This window comes from Amphiprion ocellaris, chromosome 7 (genome assembly GCF_022539595.1).
Source record: "Amphiprion ocellaris isolate individual 3 ecotype Okinawa chromosome 7, ASM2253959v1, whole genome shotgun sequence".
Taxonomy (NCBI): Eukaryota; Metazoa; Chordata; class Actinopteri; family Pomacentridae; genus Amphiprion; species Amphiprion ocellaris.
The window spans coordinates 7,628,111-7,648,611 of record NC_072772.1 but is presented as its reverse complement, the minus strand read 5'-3'; the positions used below and the strand labels follow the sequence as shown (position 1 = coordinate 7,648,611).

The window sequence follows — 20,501 nt, the reverse complement described above, 5'->3', positions numbered from 1 at the left end:
TATTTGAAATAGTGGGGCTGTTATTCACTGCTGCTACCTTCCACACCACCTTTGTGTCGGCTCTCTGAATGGTCTGGTGTCTTTGAAAATCCGCTTGTGTTTGTCTGTAAACTCAAGCCTGGAAAGGAGATGCATTGGAGTCAAGTATCAGTAGCCAGAAGCTTATAGAGTTCACAGGGATTATTCTCTTTCCTCTCTGTGTGTGTGGGTGATGGTGGGATGTATACTACCTCTCATTTCCCCCATATCTACACCATGGGGAGTCGTCCATTCCCATTATTTGCCCACAGCAACGAGAGCTCATTATAAAAGCTTGACAGATGTGTTCTCAATTTGTGTCAAATGGGCAGACTCAACTGAGAGTGTGTCTGTGTGTGAGAGAGTGACTGTATATATTGTTTTAGGTGGTGCTCACTGTTTGGACTGCATTTCTGCATGCAAAGCATTTTCATTATATAGTGTGATAACATTTTGAATGTGTGAAAAGCATGTTAAATTTACATCTTTGTCTGGCACTTTTCCAGAATGTGCTCTTTTTCTGTCTTTGTTTTACAGCGTTGAATACAGCTCCATTACGCACAATGTTCCTCGAGGAATGTTAACCACTATCTTGTCTGCTAATCAGGAGAACTAATTATGGTTCCTCTTTGTCTGTTTCAGAAATCGAGCAATAGCTGATTATCTACGTTCCAATGGATATGAAGAAGCATATTCCACTTTCAAGAAGGAGGCGGAATTAGATAATGTGAGTAGAGTAAGGGTGGACACACGCATCCGCACAGCCAATCAGACCAATTTATACAAATAATATGCCTTAATTTCCACTTTATTTCTCCTTTTTGTCAACATGTTCACAAGTGTGCCCGGGAGCACCTGCACCCAATTAGGATGCTCTGTCTGATTAGGGGGTCTGTGCTACATGCTTCTGCCTACCAATCTTGAGAGGAGCTTTCATTCACCTGTAAATATTGCGTTTGCAGTACCACACTGTGATATATATAATTTTTCTACGTTACTGGTTTTGCTTTTTGATGAAATGAGAATCAGTTGGGGTTAAATACAGTTTTAACACACTGAGTGGCCACTGTGTTGGAGGCACTTGCACAATACAGCACAGTGCAGTACAACTGTTTTATGCAGCATATAATTTTCAATTTACTGTCATAGGTGTGTTAGTTAAATCACATTGTTTAGAAATAAGGTCATACTTCATGTAATGCTCATAACAAAGTGACCACTGAGTGCATTTTTCTTTTCCTCATATTTCCTGCATGACACCAAAATTTAGCTGCATTCTGTTTTGTCTGCAGCACCACTTAACATTAAATCTGGGCCATGCTCTTCTCATTTGTCATTTTATACCTTTCCCCATGTTTTTCCTCATGTAATAATACAGAAGTGTTTCTGTTACTTAGCCTACACACACTAAAATGTTATGGGTTCCCCCTTTGGCCATGGCCCATCGCTTCAACAAGTTTCCTGAAAACTGGCCGTTTCAGTTTTTGCATAACCATGCTGAAAACCAGCGAATTGCATTGAAATACCTTCAATTAGATTCCACCTCCTCAACATTTCTGCTTGACACCAAAATATAGCAGCATACTGTTTTTTCTTCAGCCCTACCTAATATAATATCTTAGCCATTTTCTTCTCATTTGTCCTTTTATACCTTTCCTTGTGTTTTTTCATGTTAATTAGAGGGGTGTTTCTGTTATTTAGCCTACCCTTAAATCAATGGAAATACAATACAGTTAAATCAGCTGAAACTGTGTCAGTAATTTCCATGTTCATAAAGATTATAATGATACAACAAACGCTGTTCCAAAAACATAATACCTTTGCTTCTTAGGTTTCAGGAGCTCCAGAGCTCACTGTAAAACTGTTCCTCATGTGTGACTTCTTACTACTTATTATCTAGACCCTTTTTCATCTCACGCTTCCTTCTTCTGCTCCTTGTAGCATCTTTTCTTTCACATTACTTTCGTGTGACACCCCTCCCCTGCCTCCTTGGTGTCTTTATCCGTTCTTCTCCCAGTCGTTCTCCATGTGGCAGGCCTTTGGAAGCAGGCTGAATAATAGATGAATGGCACAGAGGGATCGGTGCACCCTGTTGGGTATTAGTACTCAGGCACACACACTTTGGCAGGGCAGTGCTAGACAGCCAAGTGATTTTAAGTACCATTTTCTTAAGACCACATTGTGAGGCATTCTTTATTCATGGTTTGTATGTCTGTTGAATGTAGTTTAATTTTTTAAATTGTGAATTAAATGCTCTTCACCTTGGTTCTTTGTGGCGATTAGAGTAGCGGTTTAAGGTTAATGGTATGCCAGGATGTGTGTGCTCATATGAATAATTAATAGAGGTCATACTCTAGTTTTTTTCTTGCCTATTGAAAGAAAATGTACATACCTGCATGCACAGACAAACACACACACATATGTGCATGTTTGCTACCCACTGCCAATAGGCTGGCTGGCTGCAATGGAGTCTGGCACTTGTCATTTTGTGTGCGTGTCTGTGTGTCTTTGTGTGTGTTGGAGTCCAGGCAGATGGCAGATTAGATGATTGCAGACTTGTCCAAACTGGGTTCCCTGCTCTCCTTCTTTCTCCTATATTTCTCCACAGTGTCTTAGTACATGTCTTTGTCTCCCTTTTTTTTATTTTTAACACCTCGTGTTATTAAGAGGAATCACCTCTTGTCATTCAGAAGTGTTAAATATAGGCATCGGTATTGCCTGCAACTCCACACCTCAAGGATGTCTGCTTTGTTTCCAGCCGAGGCTGAGGAAGTAGCTGTGAAATTGGAGTGCAACGCTAATTTTCTCCCTCACTGACACCCGTGGATGTCTGTCAATGTGGGTTTTTGATGCTTTGATAGCTAGTAGCAACCTTGAGGCATGGATATACCGTGGCACCAGAACTGTTGTATTGTGTGTTAAAATAAGGCTAAACAAGGCAACATTTCAGAATTTTTTGTTGTTTTTTTCTGTGTATTTAATCAGATTACATAAAAATATGTATAGGAAAAAGAAAATGGTTCCTTTCAACATTTTAAAATGTCTTCTTGAGTCATTGTTGTATTTTTGAACAACACCAGTCAGTCGAAGACCTTCATGAATTACCTAGAGAATTAACTAATTTGATTTTGTGTTGTTTTTTAGTCACTTGACAGATAATTAATCATTACAGGTTTGACAACTGATTTTTCATCCTCCTAGGCTTGTGGACATATTTTGTGATTTTCTGACATGTAATAGACTAAACAGTTTTATGATTAAAATAATTGCTAGTTTTATATTTAGTTTCTAAGTAGTAACAGAGAAAACATGCCACTGCATTGTTTTGTGTTTTCTCTTGGTAGTAAGAAACAGATTGTGCCGTGAAGTCCGTTATGTAAAAGGAAATGGCCTGCTCAAGGCATTAGCCTGCAGGTGGAATCGGGTTTCTGTCTGCCAGGACTACCACAAGTTAACTTCCACCGCTGCCTCCTGTGCCGGCTGTGTGGCTGTAAGCTGCCTAAGCCTTTCTTGTCTGCAGGAGATTAGCTTGCGTGAGAAGGATTAGGACTAGGGTGTGTGTTTATGTGTGTATACTATGCATGTGAGTTGTACAGTAGGTTGGCACTGTCTGGCAGTCAGCGTTGGCCTGTGAGGGGTGTGTAAATAATTCCTTGTTCTTTCTTACTATAACCAAAGACCTCAACATGCCACTCCAGCTGGCCCCCCTCCCGCAGGCCTCACCGATTATGCTGAGCCCACAACTTTGATTGGCTTTCTTTGCTTGTTTGGCTGATATCCCTCCCCCCCTTTCTCCACAGAATGAAGAATTGGATAAGAAGTATGCTGGCCTTTTGGAAAAAAAATGGACCTCAGTTATCAGATTACAAAAGAAGGTTTGTGTGTTTTTTTCTACTCAAAGAATGCTTGTGGGGATTGTAGTCTTGTGAACAGTTCGTGACATTACTGCTGAATCCACTTTTAACACCAAAAGGAAGCCTACCAAGTAAAGCCTTGACCCAGCTGTTTGATAATTTGTATAAAACACAGATTCCAACAAACATGACGGTCTGAAAAGTATTCCCTCCTCTGTTGGAATCATCTAGATGTGTGCGTATTTGTTAACACTCCCCTTACTTGTACCTGTGCACTTTGGACAGGTGATGGAACTTGAATCCAAACTGAATGAAGCTAAAGAGGAGATCACCCTGGGTGGGCCCGTAAGTCAGAAGCGTGACCCCAAAGAGTGGATCCCACGCCCACCAGAAAGGTACGCGCTGAGTGGCCACCGCAGTCCAGTCACCCGCGTCATCTTCCACCCAGTCTTCAGCGTCATGGTGTCAGCTTCTGAGGACGCAACAATAAAGGTCAGTGCTGCCACATGGTGGAAATGGTGTTTTGACAAATAGGGCTGTGAAACTTACATACTCGATCTTTTTAATTGGAAAGGATTTTTAAACTACCTGCTGCAGAGAAGTCAGAGTCAGCAGATTTTCCAAACAAAAGCTGCTCAAGGTGATTTCACTGATAAGTTTGTCTTTTGGCTGAAGGTTTGCAAATCAGCAAAATCCCTCCTGAAAGGTCCAACGAAGCTGTGTAGTGTTGGTTGTTTCCAGTTCAACATAACTATGTATTCTGTGTCTACATTATGTTTTTCAGTATGTCTCCCACTACATTTGACTGTTTTCAAATCCACAGTTGTTAATTGAAGCAATAATAACTACAAAGACACTCGGAGTGCCTAGATGTTTGCAGTGGTCAATATCTCAGAACTTTGAAAGAAAATTATCTGGATCCACAACAAAATTTGGCCATGGCCCATCTCTTTACCAAGTTTCCTGAAAATCATTCCTTTTAGATTTGACATAATCCTCCAGAAAACCAGCAAACTGCAATGAAATATTACCTCCAAAAAGGTTCAACATCCATGATGGAAGCACGAAGCATTTAGTTTTTTCGGGATTAAAGCAGCTGCCATTTCTGGTTGACATCTTTGGGTTTAAGATATTCAGTATCATTTAGTTTCTCTAATGAAGCATCATAATAAACAGGTTATTTTGTAATTAAGCAAGTTAGTGTCAGCTAATATGTTATCAGACATTAATAAGAACAGTATTGATGTCAAACTGAGTTCAGCAGATGTCGTCATGTGTTGCACAGCTGGATTTTAAGCAGATGTCATCATGTGGTGCACAGCCGGATTTTAAATTAGGTTATTCAAAATGTTTAACCGTTGAAGATAAAGATGTTTACGGTGGATATACTGGTGTGAGTACCCTGTTGATGGCTTCATAGAGAAAGCAGCATTGTTGTATAGTGTCATTTCTGATGGTTTTAAGTATTTCTGCAGACCCATTATTCAGTGTGTGATTCCTCCCATTCCCAGCTTGCACAGATGGCACAGCTGTCGCCAGTATAGTAATATTTGAATATGCTAATTTTTCATTTACAGTGTTTGGACTAAAGCAGGCATTTATGCTTGTGAGAAATCAAACATACAGTGTGGTTTCAAAGACAAAAAGACTTCATGAACATTTATATGATTTACAGCTTCACCATACACATCTTGACATATAACATATAAGATGTAGATCAAAGCAATAAAAACACATCGTCTGGCTTGAGAGATTACACTGACCATTTGTTTGCTTTTCACACATCATCTCCACACTAAAATGGCCTGATTAAGTTTTAAATTTGACAAATTGGGCCTTTAAATTTAGTGCCAGGTTGGTTTGCAGCTCTATCACACAGCTTCTGCTTGCTCTGTTGAATGTTACTCTTCACCCAATTGTTATTTCCATTACGCTTCACTTTCCTCAGCAGTCCCTCCACTGCTGTGACTCTCCTTCGTCGATACTCCTTCAGATACACAAATATCTCTGTCTTTGTGTCATGCATGTATCCCTAGATGCCTTATATAAATTCCATGGTCTGTCTCTGAGCTATTTCTGCTGCGTCTCTCCTCTTCTTCACTGCACAATGCCAATACTCCGCTGAGCTGTTTGTTATGTATATTTTATTCATGAGACAATAAGAGACACTTGTACATCTCCCCCCTTGGCTACACCCTCACAGCAGGGATCCCTCTCTCTGTTTTGGCATCTTCTTCCTTTTCCAACCACACCCCTCCCTCCCACTGTAGCCCCACCTTTCAGCATCCTGCCTCATTTGTCTTCCACTTAAAGCATTAGCTGCCCCACCATGACCACCCACCACCTATCCATCCCCGTGGAGCAGTCAGGCTTGGACGCAAATCTAGAATTCAGCTCTGCTTTCTTGCATATCTTCTCCCAGTTGCCTTGTCTCTCTGCAGCTTGACCTGACTCCCTCTGTGTCCTACTTTTCTTCTCTTCGAGAGCTCTGTTAAATTTTTAACCTTGTGCTCTTTACATAGAGAAGCACAGCCTGAGAAGCTTGTTAGTTTTCCACCTGATGTCACTGAGGCTCCCTAGCCTGATAATGATCTATCAATATGTAGGAGGTGATAACTGCTTAGTTTAGCATCAAGACTTGAGAGAGGCAGAAAACGGCTGTGATCACATTATGCCTTCTTTGTTTAATCTGTCAAAAAATAAATTAATCTAAAAGTAGTGTTTTTCCAGCCTCGAAAGATTTTTTGTTTGTGTTTTTGTAAGTTAGCTTACAACAACCTGCGCATCTGTGTCAGTCTCATCTGTGCTTGCCACCATTTTGTGACTACTTAACTCAAAAATGTATGTAGCTACATATATAGCAAGTAATACAGACGGATGATGACCCATGGGAACAGTCTCAGCAGTAAGAAGAGAGAATAAAGCTGCTGAGTACATTCACATTACAGTCCAAACAACTCTAGACATATTGACCATATGTGTTTCAAAAACAAGAAAACACTCCAACCTCACAACTTTGTCCTTTAACGTCCTTACTGGAAGCAGAGACATGTTACACTGTATGGACTGAGATTTGCTGACTGTGTTTATCTTGTGCCTGCATTTTAACAATGTCTGACCAGTTTTATATATCAACGTACAGTTTAAAGGACTGACACAGCTCATATCAGCTGCCAGTCAGCATTACTGGGGTGTAGTTCTTCTGCACAGCATTAGGATCAGTTATTTGTACTGTCTGTTAAGAATGTAACAGTGTTTATGTTTTTAGTGTGTGTTTATAACAATATGATAACGTTGTACCAATTTTTAATTTTTTTCAGTCCATTTGGTTGTGTAATGTCATAACACTTCCTCATTAATGTGTTCCCAGCTTTCAAAAATTGTTAGGCTATATGAATGCATCAAGACGGAGACCCATTACTTGGATTTAACATAGGTGCCAATAATGACTAGAAATTTAAAACAAATGTTTAAAAAATTTACCTTGTTGTTGAACTCCTTCATATTTTTCATTTCTACACCGGGTGTAAATTGTCACAGGCTTCAGCTCTCCGTACCCAAACAACCCCTTATTTTTCTTTCATTTCTGTTTTTGTGAACCTCGAGGTTACATATTCACATGGCAAGATATAAATAACATCCCACTCAACCAAAGAACAGAAAAAAATAGGAACTGGCTGGTAGTCTTAGTCCAAAACAGAAAAATGCTTTGAACACCAACATCAATAGACATTCCTTGTTGTTTAGTTTAAAATGTGTGATAAATTACACACGAAAGACAGTATAGCTGAAATTTCATTGTGCCAATCTCCATTTTCCCCAATATGTCAGTGTAAATTCAATTAAAAAATACAAAAAATCTCCTCTGATTTATGTCTGCTGTCCTTTTTCATGATGTGTGCAGTATGTAAATCATCAGGTCCTGGTGAACTGTGCACACTCAGACATATTTGCCAGAGACTAGGTTGATTTAAACAAGGGCAAAGAACAAGAGTGTCCACTTATTCATTACTTGTTTCACAAATGACACGTACAAAGAAAGTCTTTGTATTATTGTCTGCTTTAGAATGACAAAGATCAAAGGCATTTTCACTGAAAGAAAACAAACCATTATTCATTATTACATTAGGCAAGTGTTTCGCCTGCTGGTCAAATAATACCATGGACAAGAGCCAGGAAGAATGATCAGTCTTATGGTATTGAGTTTCAGGTGGTTAGTGGATTATGAGTGCTTTAGATGCCACTGTTAAATACTCTTAAATGTGTGTAGACTGTTAAACCCGATGTACCTCCAAACACATTAACTACATTGAACTGCTCTAAGTTAAACCCCCTCTGTGCACTTTGTACCTCATGGCCATCTGTAGCTTTCTTTGGGGAGGTGGCAGAAGAGCCACGAGGGTGGGGGAGGAGAGTGTGAGGGTCTCCTGTCACCGTCTGCCCAAAATCCCTCACCCCAAGAGGGGAACCAAGAAGGGTTTATCCCTCTGTGACAAACCGTCTGTCTGCTTAAAAGCCAGAGACATAGCAGCTTTCTCAGGCTAGAAAATCAGGCTTACTACTGTTCACTCCATATTTTGTCTGTGCTCCAACTGGCAGCGCTGCAGTCAGCACAATAAACGGTCTCTTGGCTTTTATCAGGCCTAACTGTAACCCTAATCAGCAGCCGGGCTTATGCATCTCTGCCACTGGCAACTGTAATGTGTTGCAGATTCTGTAATCCAAACCACACAGAGTGCACTGAAGGCCACCAGCATGTCTGATTGTTTGACTTCACTGGGCAGCTTGATTTTCTCTTCTCGCTGGACTGCTCAGCGGAGGATGACGTGACATGGAGCCACAGATGATGTGACATTTTGGGGCTGCGCTGGGGTTTGGAAAAGAGATACAGAATGAAATGAAGAGCAACAGTATGACTGTGGTTAATTCTGTTAGTAATATTTGTAGGTCCTCTAAAGATAATGAAAGAATATGCTCTGTCCATCAGGTGTGGGACTATGAGACAGGAGACTTTGAACGCACACTGAAAGGCCACACAGATTCAGTGCAGGACATCTCATTTGACCAGACTGGCAAACTGCTAGCATCCTGCTCTGCGGACATGACTATCAAGCTGTGGGACTTCCAAGGCTTCGAATGCATCAGGACCATGCATGGTAAGAAGATAAAAAACTTTATTTGTTATCAATTTTTGGCAAAAGTTTTGAAACATTGAGACATGCGTCACAGCTGCCATCATTTCTAACATCTCTGTATACATACTCTTGTGTTTGCGTTCGAGTGTGCACAATGTTCAGGTGGTACAAATTCTTTTTGTGCTCACATTTGATGAGTCTCCAATTCACAGTCAACTCTGGCAAACAGACTGTCTTACCACACATGCCACTGCACATGAATATATATTCAGATCCAGCTCATTTTAAACTGATAACATTTACAACAGTTAAGGAATTGGTTCAGATTTTTAATAAGGTTATGTTCTTATCCAAGAATCTGCCGTGCCACCAGTCACGCCAGCTCAGAAAACAGTACTTTTTCCTTACTTTCCCTTTGTACTCTCTAATTGCCAAGTAAATTTGCCCTCAGGCCCTGCTGATTTAGGGATCACCGTGCAAATACATTGTTTCTTGTCTTCAAACCTATTCTAGAAGTGCACACTAATGTCTGACTGTGAAGCAGACATGAATGAATATTAATGAAATAAATGAGCCTGCTTAGTGAAAAGACAAAAAACACTCTGGCTTTCTTAAATTGATGCTGGAGTTGCAAATCCTGCATTTTGGTCCAAGTGAGCTCCAGATTTCACTGGTTGCCAGTATTTTTTTTTATGTTGTATACGAGGGTGTGAGCTGCTGGCACACTTCCTTAAACAGACGAGCTGCGTTCACTGTGCAGAAAATGCTTGCAGAGATCACTGTCTAAAGACTTTCATCCAACTGAGCCTGCTGTTTAGTTTTGTTCTCCACCATTTCCCCTCCATCCTTCTTTTTGCTCCCAGCACCATTCACTTTCAGTTCATCTACTCAACCTTTCGTCCATTTTTAATCCACTCCTTCTTTTCTCTCATCTTAAAATTTTTTTTAAAAATTAAAAAAAAAAACACCACAAGGCCAACTGGTGAAATAGATTAGTGACGATTTGGACAGCAGTTTAATTATCCTCTTCAGCACCACATAGCACTTTTCTGTGTTGCTGCCACCCATTATTATAGCCTCAAGGCATGTGTTACGGCACACACACACACACACACACACACACACACACACACACACACACACACACACACACACACACACACACACACACACACAGAGTTAAGCTGGCCTTTTGGAGTATACTCATTGTTGTCTTCATCTGTTTAGCAGCTTAAATATGGCCAGTGTCTAGGTAATTAGGCATCTCTTAGTCTCCGTGGAACAAAATAAACCCCACCAAATTGGTTGCCTCGCTTGTCATTTAATTGGCTGATTATGATGAGACCTGTTGTTTTTCTGGCACTGTTGGTGCTGAAATGTGTAAAAATTGTAACAGAATTTTGATTCTGGTTGTTAAAGTGAAGATGGAAAGATTAAAGCATCATGTGTAGCCATCTGAAATGATTAAAATCACAACCCCACGCTTCAAATGTTACGTAGGGTTGTGGTGTTAGGAAATTGTTATAAAGGCTAAAGCTTTTTTGCTGATGTGTTGTTTTTGTCTTTTCTGTTTTCAGGACATGACCACAATGTTTCGTCTGTAGCCATCATGCCCAATGGAGATCACATCGTTTCTGCCTCGAGGGACAAAACCATAAAAATGTGGGAGGTGGCAACTGGGTAAGAAAAAACAGTTTTTTTATTACTTAAGCATGATATTGTGTTTTAACTCTTCATATCCTCTCTCACAACCTAATAACGGCTTTACTGTTTTGTGTCCGTTAGCTACTGTGTGAAGACCTTCACAGGCCACAGGGAGTGGGTTCGCATGGTGCGGCCCAACCAGGACGGCACACTGATTGCCAGCTGCTCCAACGACCAGACAGTTCGTGTGTGGGTCGTGGCCTCCAAAGAATGCAAGGCTGAGCTGCGGGAGCATGAACATGTGGTGGAGTGCATCTCTTGGGCACCGGAGAGCGCCTACCCCACCATCTTAGAAGCCACAGGCTCTGAGGTAAAGAGCTGGTTTTGGTGTATCTAAGGTTTCCATTTCTTCAGTATGAGTTCTTTCTCTCTGTCCCGATTGGGCCAGAAATCTGGAGGTTAGTTCATGTTTTATTTGGTAATGTCTGGTATATGGTATCAGGTGGTGTCCAATGTGGATCATCATGGAAGCTCAGAAGAGTCAAGCATACAATAGACCAGCATGAGATTAACTCAAGTGTGATAATTAACTTCCTCTGATGAGAAGGTAGTGGAGCTAGAAACATATTTTGCAGACTCTGAACTAAATGAGACAATGACTGAGAACAGGAAGATCGATCAGGCGGCTCTAAATGTGCAACTATGTGCAGAAAGCTTGGCGACAGAACTGGGGGACTTCCTTTGAGGATAAACTCACAATTATGTATCCAGACAAAGTATGTGATTCACTTGGTGGTAGCTGCTGTTTTTCTCACACCATCAGATGATGAAGAGTGTGTTCGTTCTCTGCATGCGTGGCCATGTCAATGGGCTCACATACGTCACTGCTCAGACTGACAGCCATGTGAACCGACCAGCTCAAAATGAAGCGCATACACAGGCAGCACAACCGCATGGCCTAGAGTCAGAACAGACTCCCTCCTTATGCCTTGTGATCTCGAGTGTGTCCAATTGTAACCTTGACAGATTAAAACAAAATATGCCCTTGCAGCAGTTGTTCCGGTCGACCCTGCGTTCAGTTGCACAGAAGCTGATTTTTGCTGTTGTTTTTGTTTTGTATAACGTACTGAGAGGTTGCATATTACTTTAGGCTAAATGAATTGACGGAGTTGTTGACTTTGAACAGACCTGGAGCTGTTGCCACACAGATGTTTGCGTATGTGCCGTCAAACTAATTGCCAACAGAAAACACTCAGAGTTGCCCTGAGGTCATTTTTTTTATTATTCTACTACTGCTTTTTCTAGTGTGCCTGACATGGCTTTTAAACATCCCCGTTCCTGTTTTAATTGCACTTAAAACCAAATGTATCAGTTTATTAGTTTATTTTAGCAAATTTCTTTATTTCTCCCTACTGACGGTGGAGAAGTTTTTAAGTAATTTATTCTTTTTTTTTTTTTTTTTTTAACTAATAAACAAGAAATTACAAAGCTGCATTCAATGCCGTGATCTTCTGAACCCCAAGCAGTTTCTGTTTTTTTTTGTTTAGGTCACATTTTCACTCACTGTTGGTTCATTTTTCACTGCAATATAAAGATCTGCACCTCTATGAAAACGGCACAACCATGGTTAGAACTGAACAGAACTCAACATTGTCTTGTGTGCACTATGACACATAAATAATGACATAAATCATGAGAAAGAAAACAAAAGTTTAATTTCTTTGATTATTCATTTTATTTATAAAAAAAAAAAAAAAAAAAAAAAAAAAAAAAACAGAATCAACAGGTATACCATTTTTCCAAGTGCCCATAGACTACTTTGTCTGATCTGCGTAACCTGCCGTTCAGGCAAAAAGCCTCAAAATTTTTGTCATGGGATTGTTGGTCGCAGCGGAGTCATTAATGGTGCCGAGGAACACCAAATTTTTTAGTTTCTTACAGAATCTGTTCACTGCAAATGTTTTCCTTTTGAAGCCCTTTTAAGCATTGATTTTGTTGTTTATACAGACAAAACCCAAAGTTACACATGATTAATTTAAAGATGTAGTCAGTTGAAAATCCAATGATTCTTCCTGTTTTACAGTTTACAGCTCTACTAAGTGATGTAATTGTCACGATTTGGGGTTTAGAGGTTAAATCTGCATTTATGGTAAAAATAATTTGTAGTATTTGGTCTTGGTTCTAGTTTTGCACATATTTTGAGGGTCGGAATCGTGTGAATTAATGTTTGTGACAAAGGCTTATACTCTGATGAATGTGCGATATTGTATGAGTGCAAAATTGTAGAAAGCACTTGTAATCAGCTGTACACATGCCTGATATTTAAGTTTTCCCCCTTTGTTCCCTATCAGTCCAAGAAGAGTGGCAAGCCAGGCCCCTTCCTGCTGTCTGGGTCCAGAGACAAAACCATCAAGATGTGGGATGTTAGCATTGGCATGTGCCTTATGACACTGGTGAGGACCATCTCATGCTAACAGCCTTTAAGTAAACGTTGTTATAATTTGTATTTTTGTTTACATTTTATGCTAAAATGCTTAGAGTGAAAATATATCACTTGGTGAATGAGATGAATTTGGTTGCACCTTCATCGTCAGCGTCTGTGTGTTTGTTTCCCAGGTTGGCCATGACAACTGGGTGCGTGGGATCCTCTTCCACCCTGGAGGAAAGTTTATTGTGACCTGTGCAGATGATAAGACCTTAAGGATCTGGGACTACAAGAACAAGCGCTGCATGAAAACCCTGTGTGCCCACGAACATTTTGTTACCTCTCTGGGTAAGCAACCCCTCTCCCGCAATAAAGAGCTTTCTCTTTGTTGTTGTTTGACCGGTTGGTCTTTTGAGGTGCTGCAGGAAGCCTTTCTGTTCTCCCTCACATGATAGCGGTGCTGCTCACAAATATGTGCTTTAGAGGAAGGTTGAATGATTGTAAACGAGCCCAGCTTCTCCACCAGCGTCCTGAGGGTTGCTGGCAGCTGGGGTTTAAGAGGTAGACAAGCGCTCCAGGATTTTCCCACCTCCCCCTCCTCGTATCTGCGGCTTTTCAGCAGATCAAGGCTCGGGAACTCTCTTGAGGAGCTCTTGAGCCAACTTTTCCTTGGCAAGCTGTTTGAAACCTAGTCCTCTTCAATCCTGCTTCAACCAGAGAGGATTGCTGTGAGCTATTGATGTGATGAATTCTGGTGCAGCGTGGAAAAGACAAAGCACCTTTGTGAGACATCATTGAAAAAAAAGTATTATTCTCCCCCTTTTTCTGCAGTGTTGTCAGGTCCATTGTACAATACCAGGAGCTTTTCCCCCAAATGTGTCTGCTTTTCAAGTGGTTTAATAATAAGACCGAATTTCCATTAATTTCCGGCACATTTTCACTCACTCTGTGTTCATGTTAGCAGATTTCTGTTTGGTAGGAAGTGATTCATCACCTGTTTTATGCCCCTTTTTCTGGCACAGAATGATGATGTCTATTTTTAATGCCATCTACTTTGTTGTGATTGACTCACTTCTTTGTAGAAGTGTGGAAACTACAGACTACTTTGAACTGCTAAGAAACGGGAGAATTCAGAGTTCAGTTTTTGATGTATTATCTTGAACATGGACAAGGATACATTAAGGAGCCTATAAATATTCCTTTCCTGTATTTTGTTCTAGTTTTTTGCTGCATGTAAAAGTGCTTCCGACTTGCCTGAATTTCCTCCATTGAAATCCAGGCTTTTCATCCATTACTTATATACGTCACCATGTAATACATTTGCATAACGTCCACCTAGCAGCTTGTCAAACACAGCTTCCTCATCGTCTGCCATTATTTTCTTGCGAAAGCCACTTTTACAAGGGATCTGCAATCACAGAACAGGGTTTCTGCAGGGCATTAGAAAGCATTAATAGTCATTAAATTGATTTTGCGAAAATTAAGGCCTTAATTTGCATTAAAAATCATTCAATTTGATTCTCAGTGGTATTAAAAATTCTTTCTGCAGTTTTCAAGAAAAATATTTGACAATAATATGATAATTATATAATTATAGACTGCCATTTGTCAGATACGTGCATCTGCGTAAACATGCCGAAGCATTGCGATAATTGTTCCGGCCAGTCGGGCGCAATTACCAAAAACTGTTTGTAAAGTGGCCGGCAGGCTGGACCAGGTGGAGGAGCAAATTCCAGCAAAAATGACTAAAACACGTGGATTTCAGAGAATGACTACAGCCCATTGGTGGTCAAGGGTGATTTCTGAATTCAGAACTGGCTGATTTCTGCAGAAACCCTACAGAAGACTTCACTTTTTGGGGTTTAAATGGACAGGAGCTGAAATGGAGTTTTTAGACAGAATGCGATAAAAGGTTCTTCAGTAATAAACTGCATAACAAAAATGATGTATTTTGCACATTAAAGCATGTAAACATACTCCAGCTCTTTGATGTATCCTATGATTAGGAATATTATTTGGTGGCGACTAGCTAACCACAACACTGCGCTTGATCACTCATGTCATTGTTTGATCAAATACCTCTCCCATAATGGCCCTTCCACGTATTGCCTTTCACATTTACAGCATGAAAACAACAAAAAAAAAAAACAACAGTAAAGTCATCCTCTTCAGTATTGTGTGTTTGTACAAAGCCGGATTTTAGTTTATTCTTCTGTGCCATTAGAGCTTTATTGCTATCCAAACATTTTTAAAGCACGGCCTCTATGCTTTATTTATAAATAGCCCCTCTGGCGAATAGCATCAGCCATCTCAGACGAGTAGTTCCTGTGAGGCAGGGGCCACTGCACATGCTCAGTTTAAGTATAGTCACCCTTTAGCCTGCTAAACTTTAAGACGTTGTGGGACTTTTTTTTGCTGCTGTTACATTTTCACTCACTGTGAGCTGCAATATAAAGTCCTGCACCTCTATTGCAACATTACAACTATGAGTAGAATTAGAGAGAACTGGAAAAAATGTCATGTGTTGTTATAATGGCATAAATCACAAAAGAAGGAAAAACAAAAGTTCAGTTTGTTAAATTATGTGTTTTACAAAAATCGCAAAAAGGTTTAATCAACATGTACAGGGTTAGTTTTTCACAGGTGTTAGAAAATGGAACCTCCACATACTATAGATGTTTTATTTTTACATTTTGAATTTGTTTCCATACTAGTCACCAATCTGCTCTAGGTAAGCACAGCTCAATGAGTAATGATTTGCGCCAAAGAGTTCTAATTTTTAGCTTAAGTTAGAGCAAACAGTTAATTTTTGACAAATGTAGAAAAAACTGCTTTGGATTAAATATCACAGTTTCAGGCTTAGATTTGGCTAATTTTCCTGATTGAAATGAAAGTCTCACATGATTAGTTCAAGACTGGTTAGAGAGGACAAAATCAGACAACTGTTGCTGCTTTTACTGTTTCTGGCGCCTGACAAATGGTTTAATTTTGATATTTTTATGGGATTAAACATGCCTTTCAAACCAGCTAGTTGATTTTGTGGTTCGGCTGTAGTAATGCTGAGTTTCTTTTGGTTTGCTTTGTTCTGATGACGCTTTGTTTGATCCACAGATTTCCACAAGGCTGCTCCCTTCGTGGTCACTGGGAGCGTAGATCAAACATTAAAAGTGTGGGAGTGTCGCTGATTTGGACCTCGGAGGATTGGACCACCACCCTAATTGCCCAGGCGCTCCTCTGGATCCCACATCCCCTCCTGCCACCCTACCTCCCCTTCCATCCCACCACCCTCACCCCCTCACCTAACCTCACCCGCACATCTGTCGTCTCCTCCGGCTGCACTCACCACCATGGTTATTTACCCATCGCTCTCTCTGGTCCAATAACTTTTGTCCTTCTGTGTAAATTATTCCTGGATGTAGATCGAGCTATTAAATGTTACACAAAAAAGTATTCTTGCATGGTAATCCAAAATTGTATACTGTAAATTTACATAACGTTGTCTAGAAGTACCATAGGTTTAATACGGGGCTGGCCGTCTGTCACGCAGCCTTACCGACCAACCGAAGGCAGATGTTTTTGACTGGGTGTGAAATGTAGGGCACTAAAAACCGATAATTTAAGAAATGACAGTGTCTTTATGTGTAAGATTTATTTTGTCTATTTTTTTATTTAGGATTTTTTTTTTCTCTGTTATTCCTCTCCTTCACTGTCGTAGTCTGTTGGTGCCTAGCTTGGTGAAACGTTCGAGAGATGAGACGGGAAAACGAATAGGATGCGATGAGATGTCTGTGGGGCTTTGTTATTGAAATAATCTGTAGCTTTATAACATCACTTCTCAAGTGTGCATACCATTTCTCTTCATGTGGAACTAGGTAATATTTTAATGGCTGTATATACGAATGTTTCAAACTGTTGTCCTTAGACCTCGGGGGCTTGAAAACAGCTTTGTACTCTTGTCATGGTGGCACATGAACCACTGCTAGGCTTTAGATAAATTATCCCATTTAAAAATATAAAAATGACTTCGTGAACAGCTAAGCTTTTTACAAGAAGTCCAGTGTAGCGAGCAAGTTGGTTTCGCTGTCGGTGAGCACCCTGGGTCACAGCATCAGGGATTACACCTGTTTAATCTCCTAGTAGTTGGGTGTGTCTCCCTTTAGGAGATGACTTCTTGTGACCTTGCATGCTTGCTTGAGCTGAATCGGTCACCTGTGGCAGAGTTTGGTGCACCACACAGATGTAGATGCTCAGTTGTCCCACGGCGCCTCTGAAGGTTGGAAACACGATAAACCTACTAAAGGGGAAAACATGACGAGGAGTCAAAGTGAGCCCCCCAGGTTTGATAATCTGGGATGTGCAAAGATCTCTAATTTCCGAATGAAATGTTCTGCATCATAAAAAAAAAAAAAAAAAAAGGTTTTGAGTACAAAAAAAAGTCAGTTTTCTGTGAAAATACGAAATGTAAATTTAGCTTGTTATTAAGACATTTGGCAGTTTTGTATTATGGGTGGAAATGAGATTTGGTGAAGAAGCAGCAGATGTGCTGAGTGATCTGCTGGTGCTCTTTTGTCTGTAGAGGGCTCTGATGCTGTGGTTGTTTTGTTTTTTTAATTATAAAGAGCTCCTCGCTGTAAAAAGAAGCTCCTGGATGGACGACACTAAAACCGGAGCATCTCTACAGACGAACTCCACAGAACACTCCACATATATGCAAACGTCTTCTGAGTGGCTTTTCCTCAAATGTTCAGCTTTTGATCTACGTAAAGCTGTAACTGTAAAGCGATTTTTGAAAAGGCTGGAAAATAAATGTAGTTCAGTCGATGCTGTAAGAGACAACCATTCCACTTCCCTTGTAGGACAAAAAAAAAAGAAACATCTTGCTTGTAAACTGTAGCTGGCAAGGTGGTTCATTAATCTTGCACATCTCTGTTTTCACTAAAGCTTTGGTCGTTAATGACGACCGAAGACAACATTAAAGTTTAATGATGTTGATAAATGCATAAACCTATAATTTCTGATTAGCCTTTTCATTCCAATGCAGTTCTTGGCTAATAAAGAATTCCACTGCTTAACTGATCTTCTTATCTTAGCTTCTTTGCCAAGTTTTCCTCTTCCTGTGTGTACTGGATGTGGTGATCTGCTGCTCAAGCTCTTGCTAGTGGCTACTGTGAGCCTAATGTGACCTGTTGATGTAGCACTGCTGCATGTAAACCTGCACCAGAGGCAGAGCTGTCCGAACACGTTCTCATGAAAGCTCGGAGCCCTCCTATCAGACTAATTGGTTTGAATAATGTGGCGAGAACCTGACTCTATGTACCTTAAAAGTAGCGTGACAATTTGGGAAAGTGTGCTTATTTGCTGAGAGTTAAATGAGAATATCGCTTTTGATCTCATATGTTTTGCTGTAAATATGAAGTTGCAGCCAGTTAGATCAGCATCAGTACTGGAAACCGAGAAACAGCTTGCCTGGTTGGTGGTAAAAAGATTTATCTGCACACTGGCACCTGAAAAACAGCTCATTAGCACATTATATTCTGTTTTTTAATCTGATAAAATGACTTGTTTCATTTGTTGCTGGACTTTTTTCTCCGCTGCAACCGTAACCTGGCTGTCTGGCAGCTGGGGTACAGATAAAATACTGTGAATAAGGACTGTATTCCTTGAATATCTAGATCATTAATTGAGTTTTTAGAAAGATTAAAATCACAGTATTTACAAATCTTCATGTTCAAAAAGTAGACAGGAAAATCTTGTTAAAATGACATTTGTAGGAGACACATACAGATGATGACCTGAAATACGAACTAGCTGGAGTCTTCCTGGTTGCCTGGCAACTAGTCCAGGCTGTTGGACAGAGCTAGGCTAGCTGTTAGTGGTTATTATGCTAAGCTAAACTGACCGTCTGCTGGCTCCAGCTGCATATGAACTGTCCAAACATGAGAGTGGTATCGGTCTTTTCATTTAACCATCTAACACGGCGAGTATTTCTCAGGCTGCTCCTTAAACGTGACTGTCCTCGGTCACTGGCTGGGTTCAGACAGCTCTGTTCTTTGGTCGTAGAGAGGCTGGTTTTGTTGTGTGTGATGCTATTTGAAGGAGGTTTTTTACAGCCTCCTCCTTCTGTAAATGCAATGGGATTGTGGCAGACTAGGATATCCCAAAGGAGCAACCCTATCTTTCAGGGAATATTAATGTCTCTCTTTGGTGTGTGCCCCCTTCACAAAGGTCTTATTTTTTTTTCTATAACCTGTTTTCTCTGTCCAAACGTCTGAGGCAGACTTTGGGTGAAGAGAGAATCGGCTAATTTTGTAGTACAATTTGGCTAACGGAGATGCCAATGTGTTAAATGTTCTAGCTGAAGCCAAAAATGGAGACGTTAGTCCGTACAATCTGGTTTATCTTGAGAAATCAGCCTCCTCTTGTGTTGGTCCGACACTGTGGCCAACTGTTGAAAACGACAGTCTCCTCAGGATCACGCTATGACATGCCAGACCATAAAATGTAAATTAAAAACGTATCCCCTTCCTTGGTTTTACTCAAGGAAGGTGGTTAATCAGAGGTCAGGACGATGTGTGTTCTGTTTATTTTGTAATAATCGATAGGAAAAAGAGCTGCAACACAGCTGCTGCTGTTGTACGCGAGTGTTGAAGAAAATCCCCTTTTTGCCATTTGCAGGTCCCAAGCAATCCCTGTGCTGCTCTGGTCTGGTATGAAGGGACCGGCAGGCAGCTGTTGACTGTCTGTGGGTCTCTTCCTCCGGCCTCTGGTCCCTCTGTCCTCTGTAACCCGCCTGTGAACCACAGCCCAGGGCTTCAGACTGCACAACAAGCTCCTACAGGAGAGCTCATGATGTTTTCGCCACTATGGTCTCACTCTTCACACAGCAAACTGTTAACAATATACCTGGATGTCATTATTGTTTGCGATATAATAAAAGAAGAAAATCTGCATCTGTGTCCTGCTTATTTGTTCTGAGCTGTTCAATTATCACAGTGAAGGACTGTGTTTGAAATAAAAGGATATTTGGACAGAGAAGCTAAGTTTCAACTTTTAAAAATGATAAATTTTATTTTTTTTCTTCAAAGGAAATGTGGCACAACATTAAAAATATGTGTATTATTTTTAGGTTAATCTGATTAAATTTCATAAGTTCAGCAAAAAAAAGAATGAATGGAAAATTCTAAAATAAAAAAATAAATAAAAAAAGAACACTTATGAATAAAGAAGTCCTGGTAAGAAAAAAACCCCACAAAAATAAAAATTATAGTAACGTTTAACCTTGGATCTTTATACTCAAGACTTGCCATGACATCCTAATCCTTAGTCTTAAGTGGTGTTTATGGTGCTGAAAAAAAAAATCCAAATTAATCTTAAAAATAAAGATTTAGCTGAAATTTTTAGTTAATGAGAAAAAAAATTAAATCA

The 20,501-nt window shown here is 40.2% G+C and overlaps 1 protein-coding gene across 3 annotated transcripts in view; it reads left to right on the top strand.

Annotated features, from left to right (window-relative positions):
* The window catches only part of LOC111572996 (lissencephaly-1 homolog), a 39,131-nt gene extending 19,107 nt beyond the window's left edge, over positions 1-20,024 (top strand). For all 3 annotated transcript variants that reach the window (XM_023276902.3, XM_035951295.2, XM_055011981.1), the window contains exons 3-11: positions 661-745; positions 3,819-3,893; positions 4,158-4,364; positions 8,860-9,028; positions 10,585-10,687; positions 10,793-11,021; positions 13,003-13,104; positions 13,268-13,424; positions 16,188-20,024. In XM_023276902.3, the coding sequence (XP_023132670.1) occupies positions 661-745; positions 3,819-3,893; positions 4,158-4,364; positions 8,860-9,028; positions 10,585-10,687; positions 10,793-11,021; positions 13,003-13,104; positions 13,268-13,424; positions 16,188-16,261 (1,201 nt within the window). In that variant the 3' untranslated portion in view covers positions 16,262-20,024. The remainder of the gene's footprint in view (positions 1-660; positions 746-3,818; positions 3,894-4,157; positions 4,365-8,859; positions 9,029-10,584; positions 10,688-10,792; positions 11,022-13,002; positions 13,105-13,267; positions 13,425-16,187) is intronic.
* Positions 20,025-20,501: the final 477 nt, after the last annotated feature.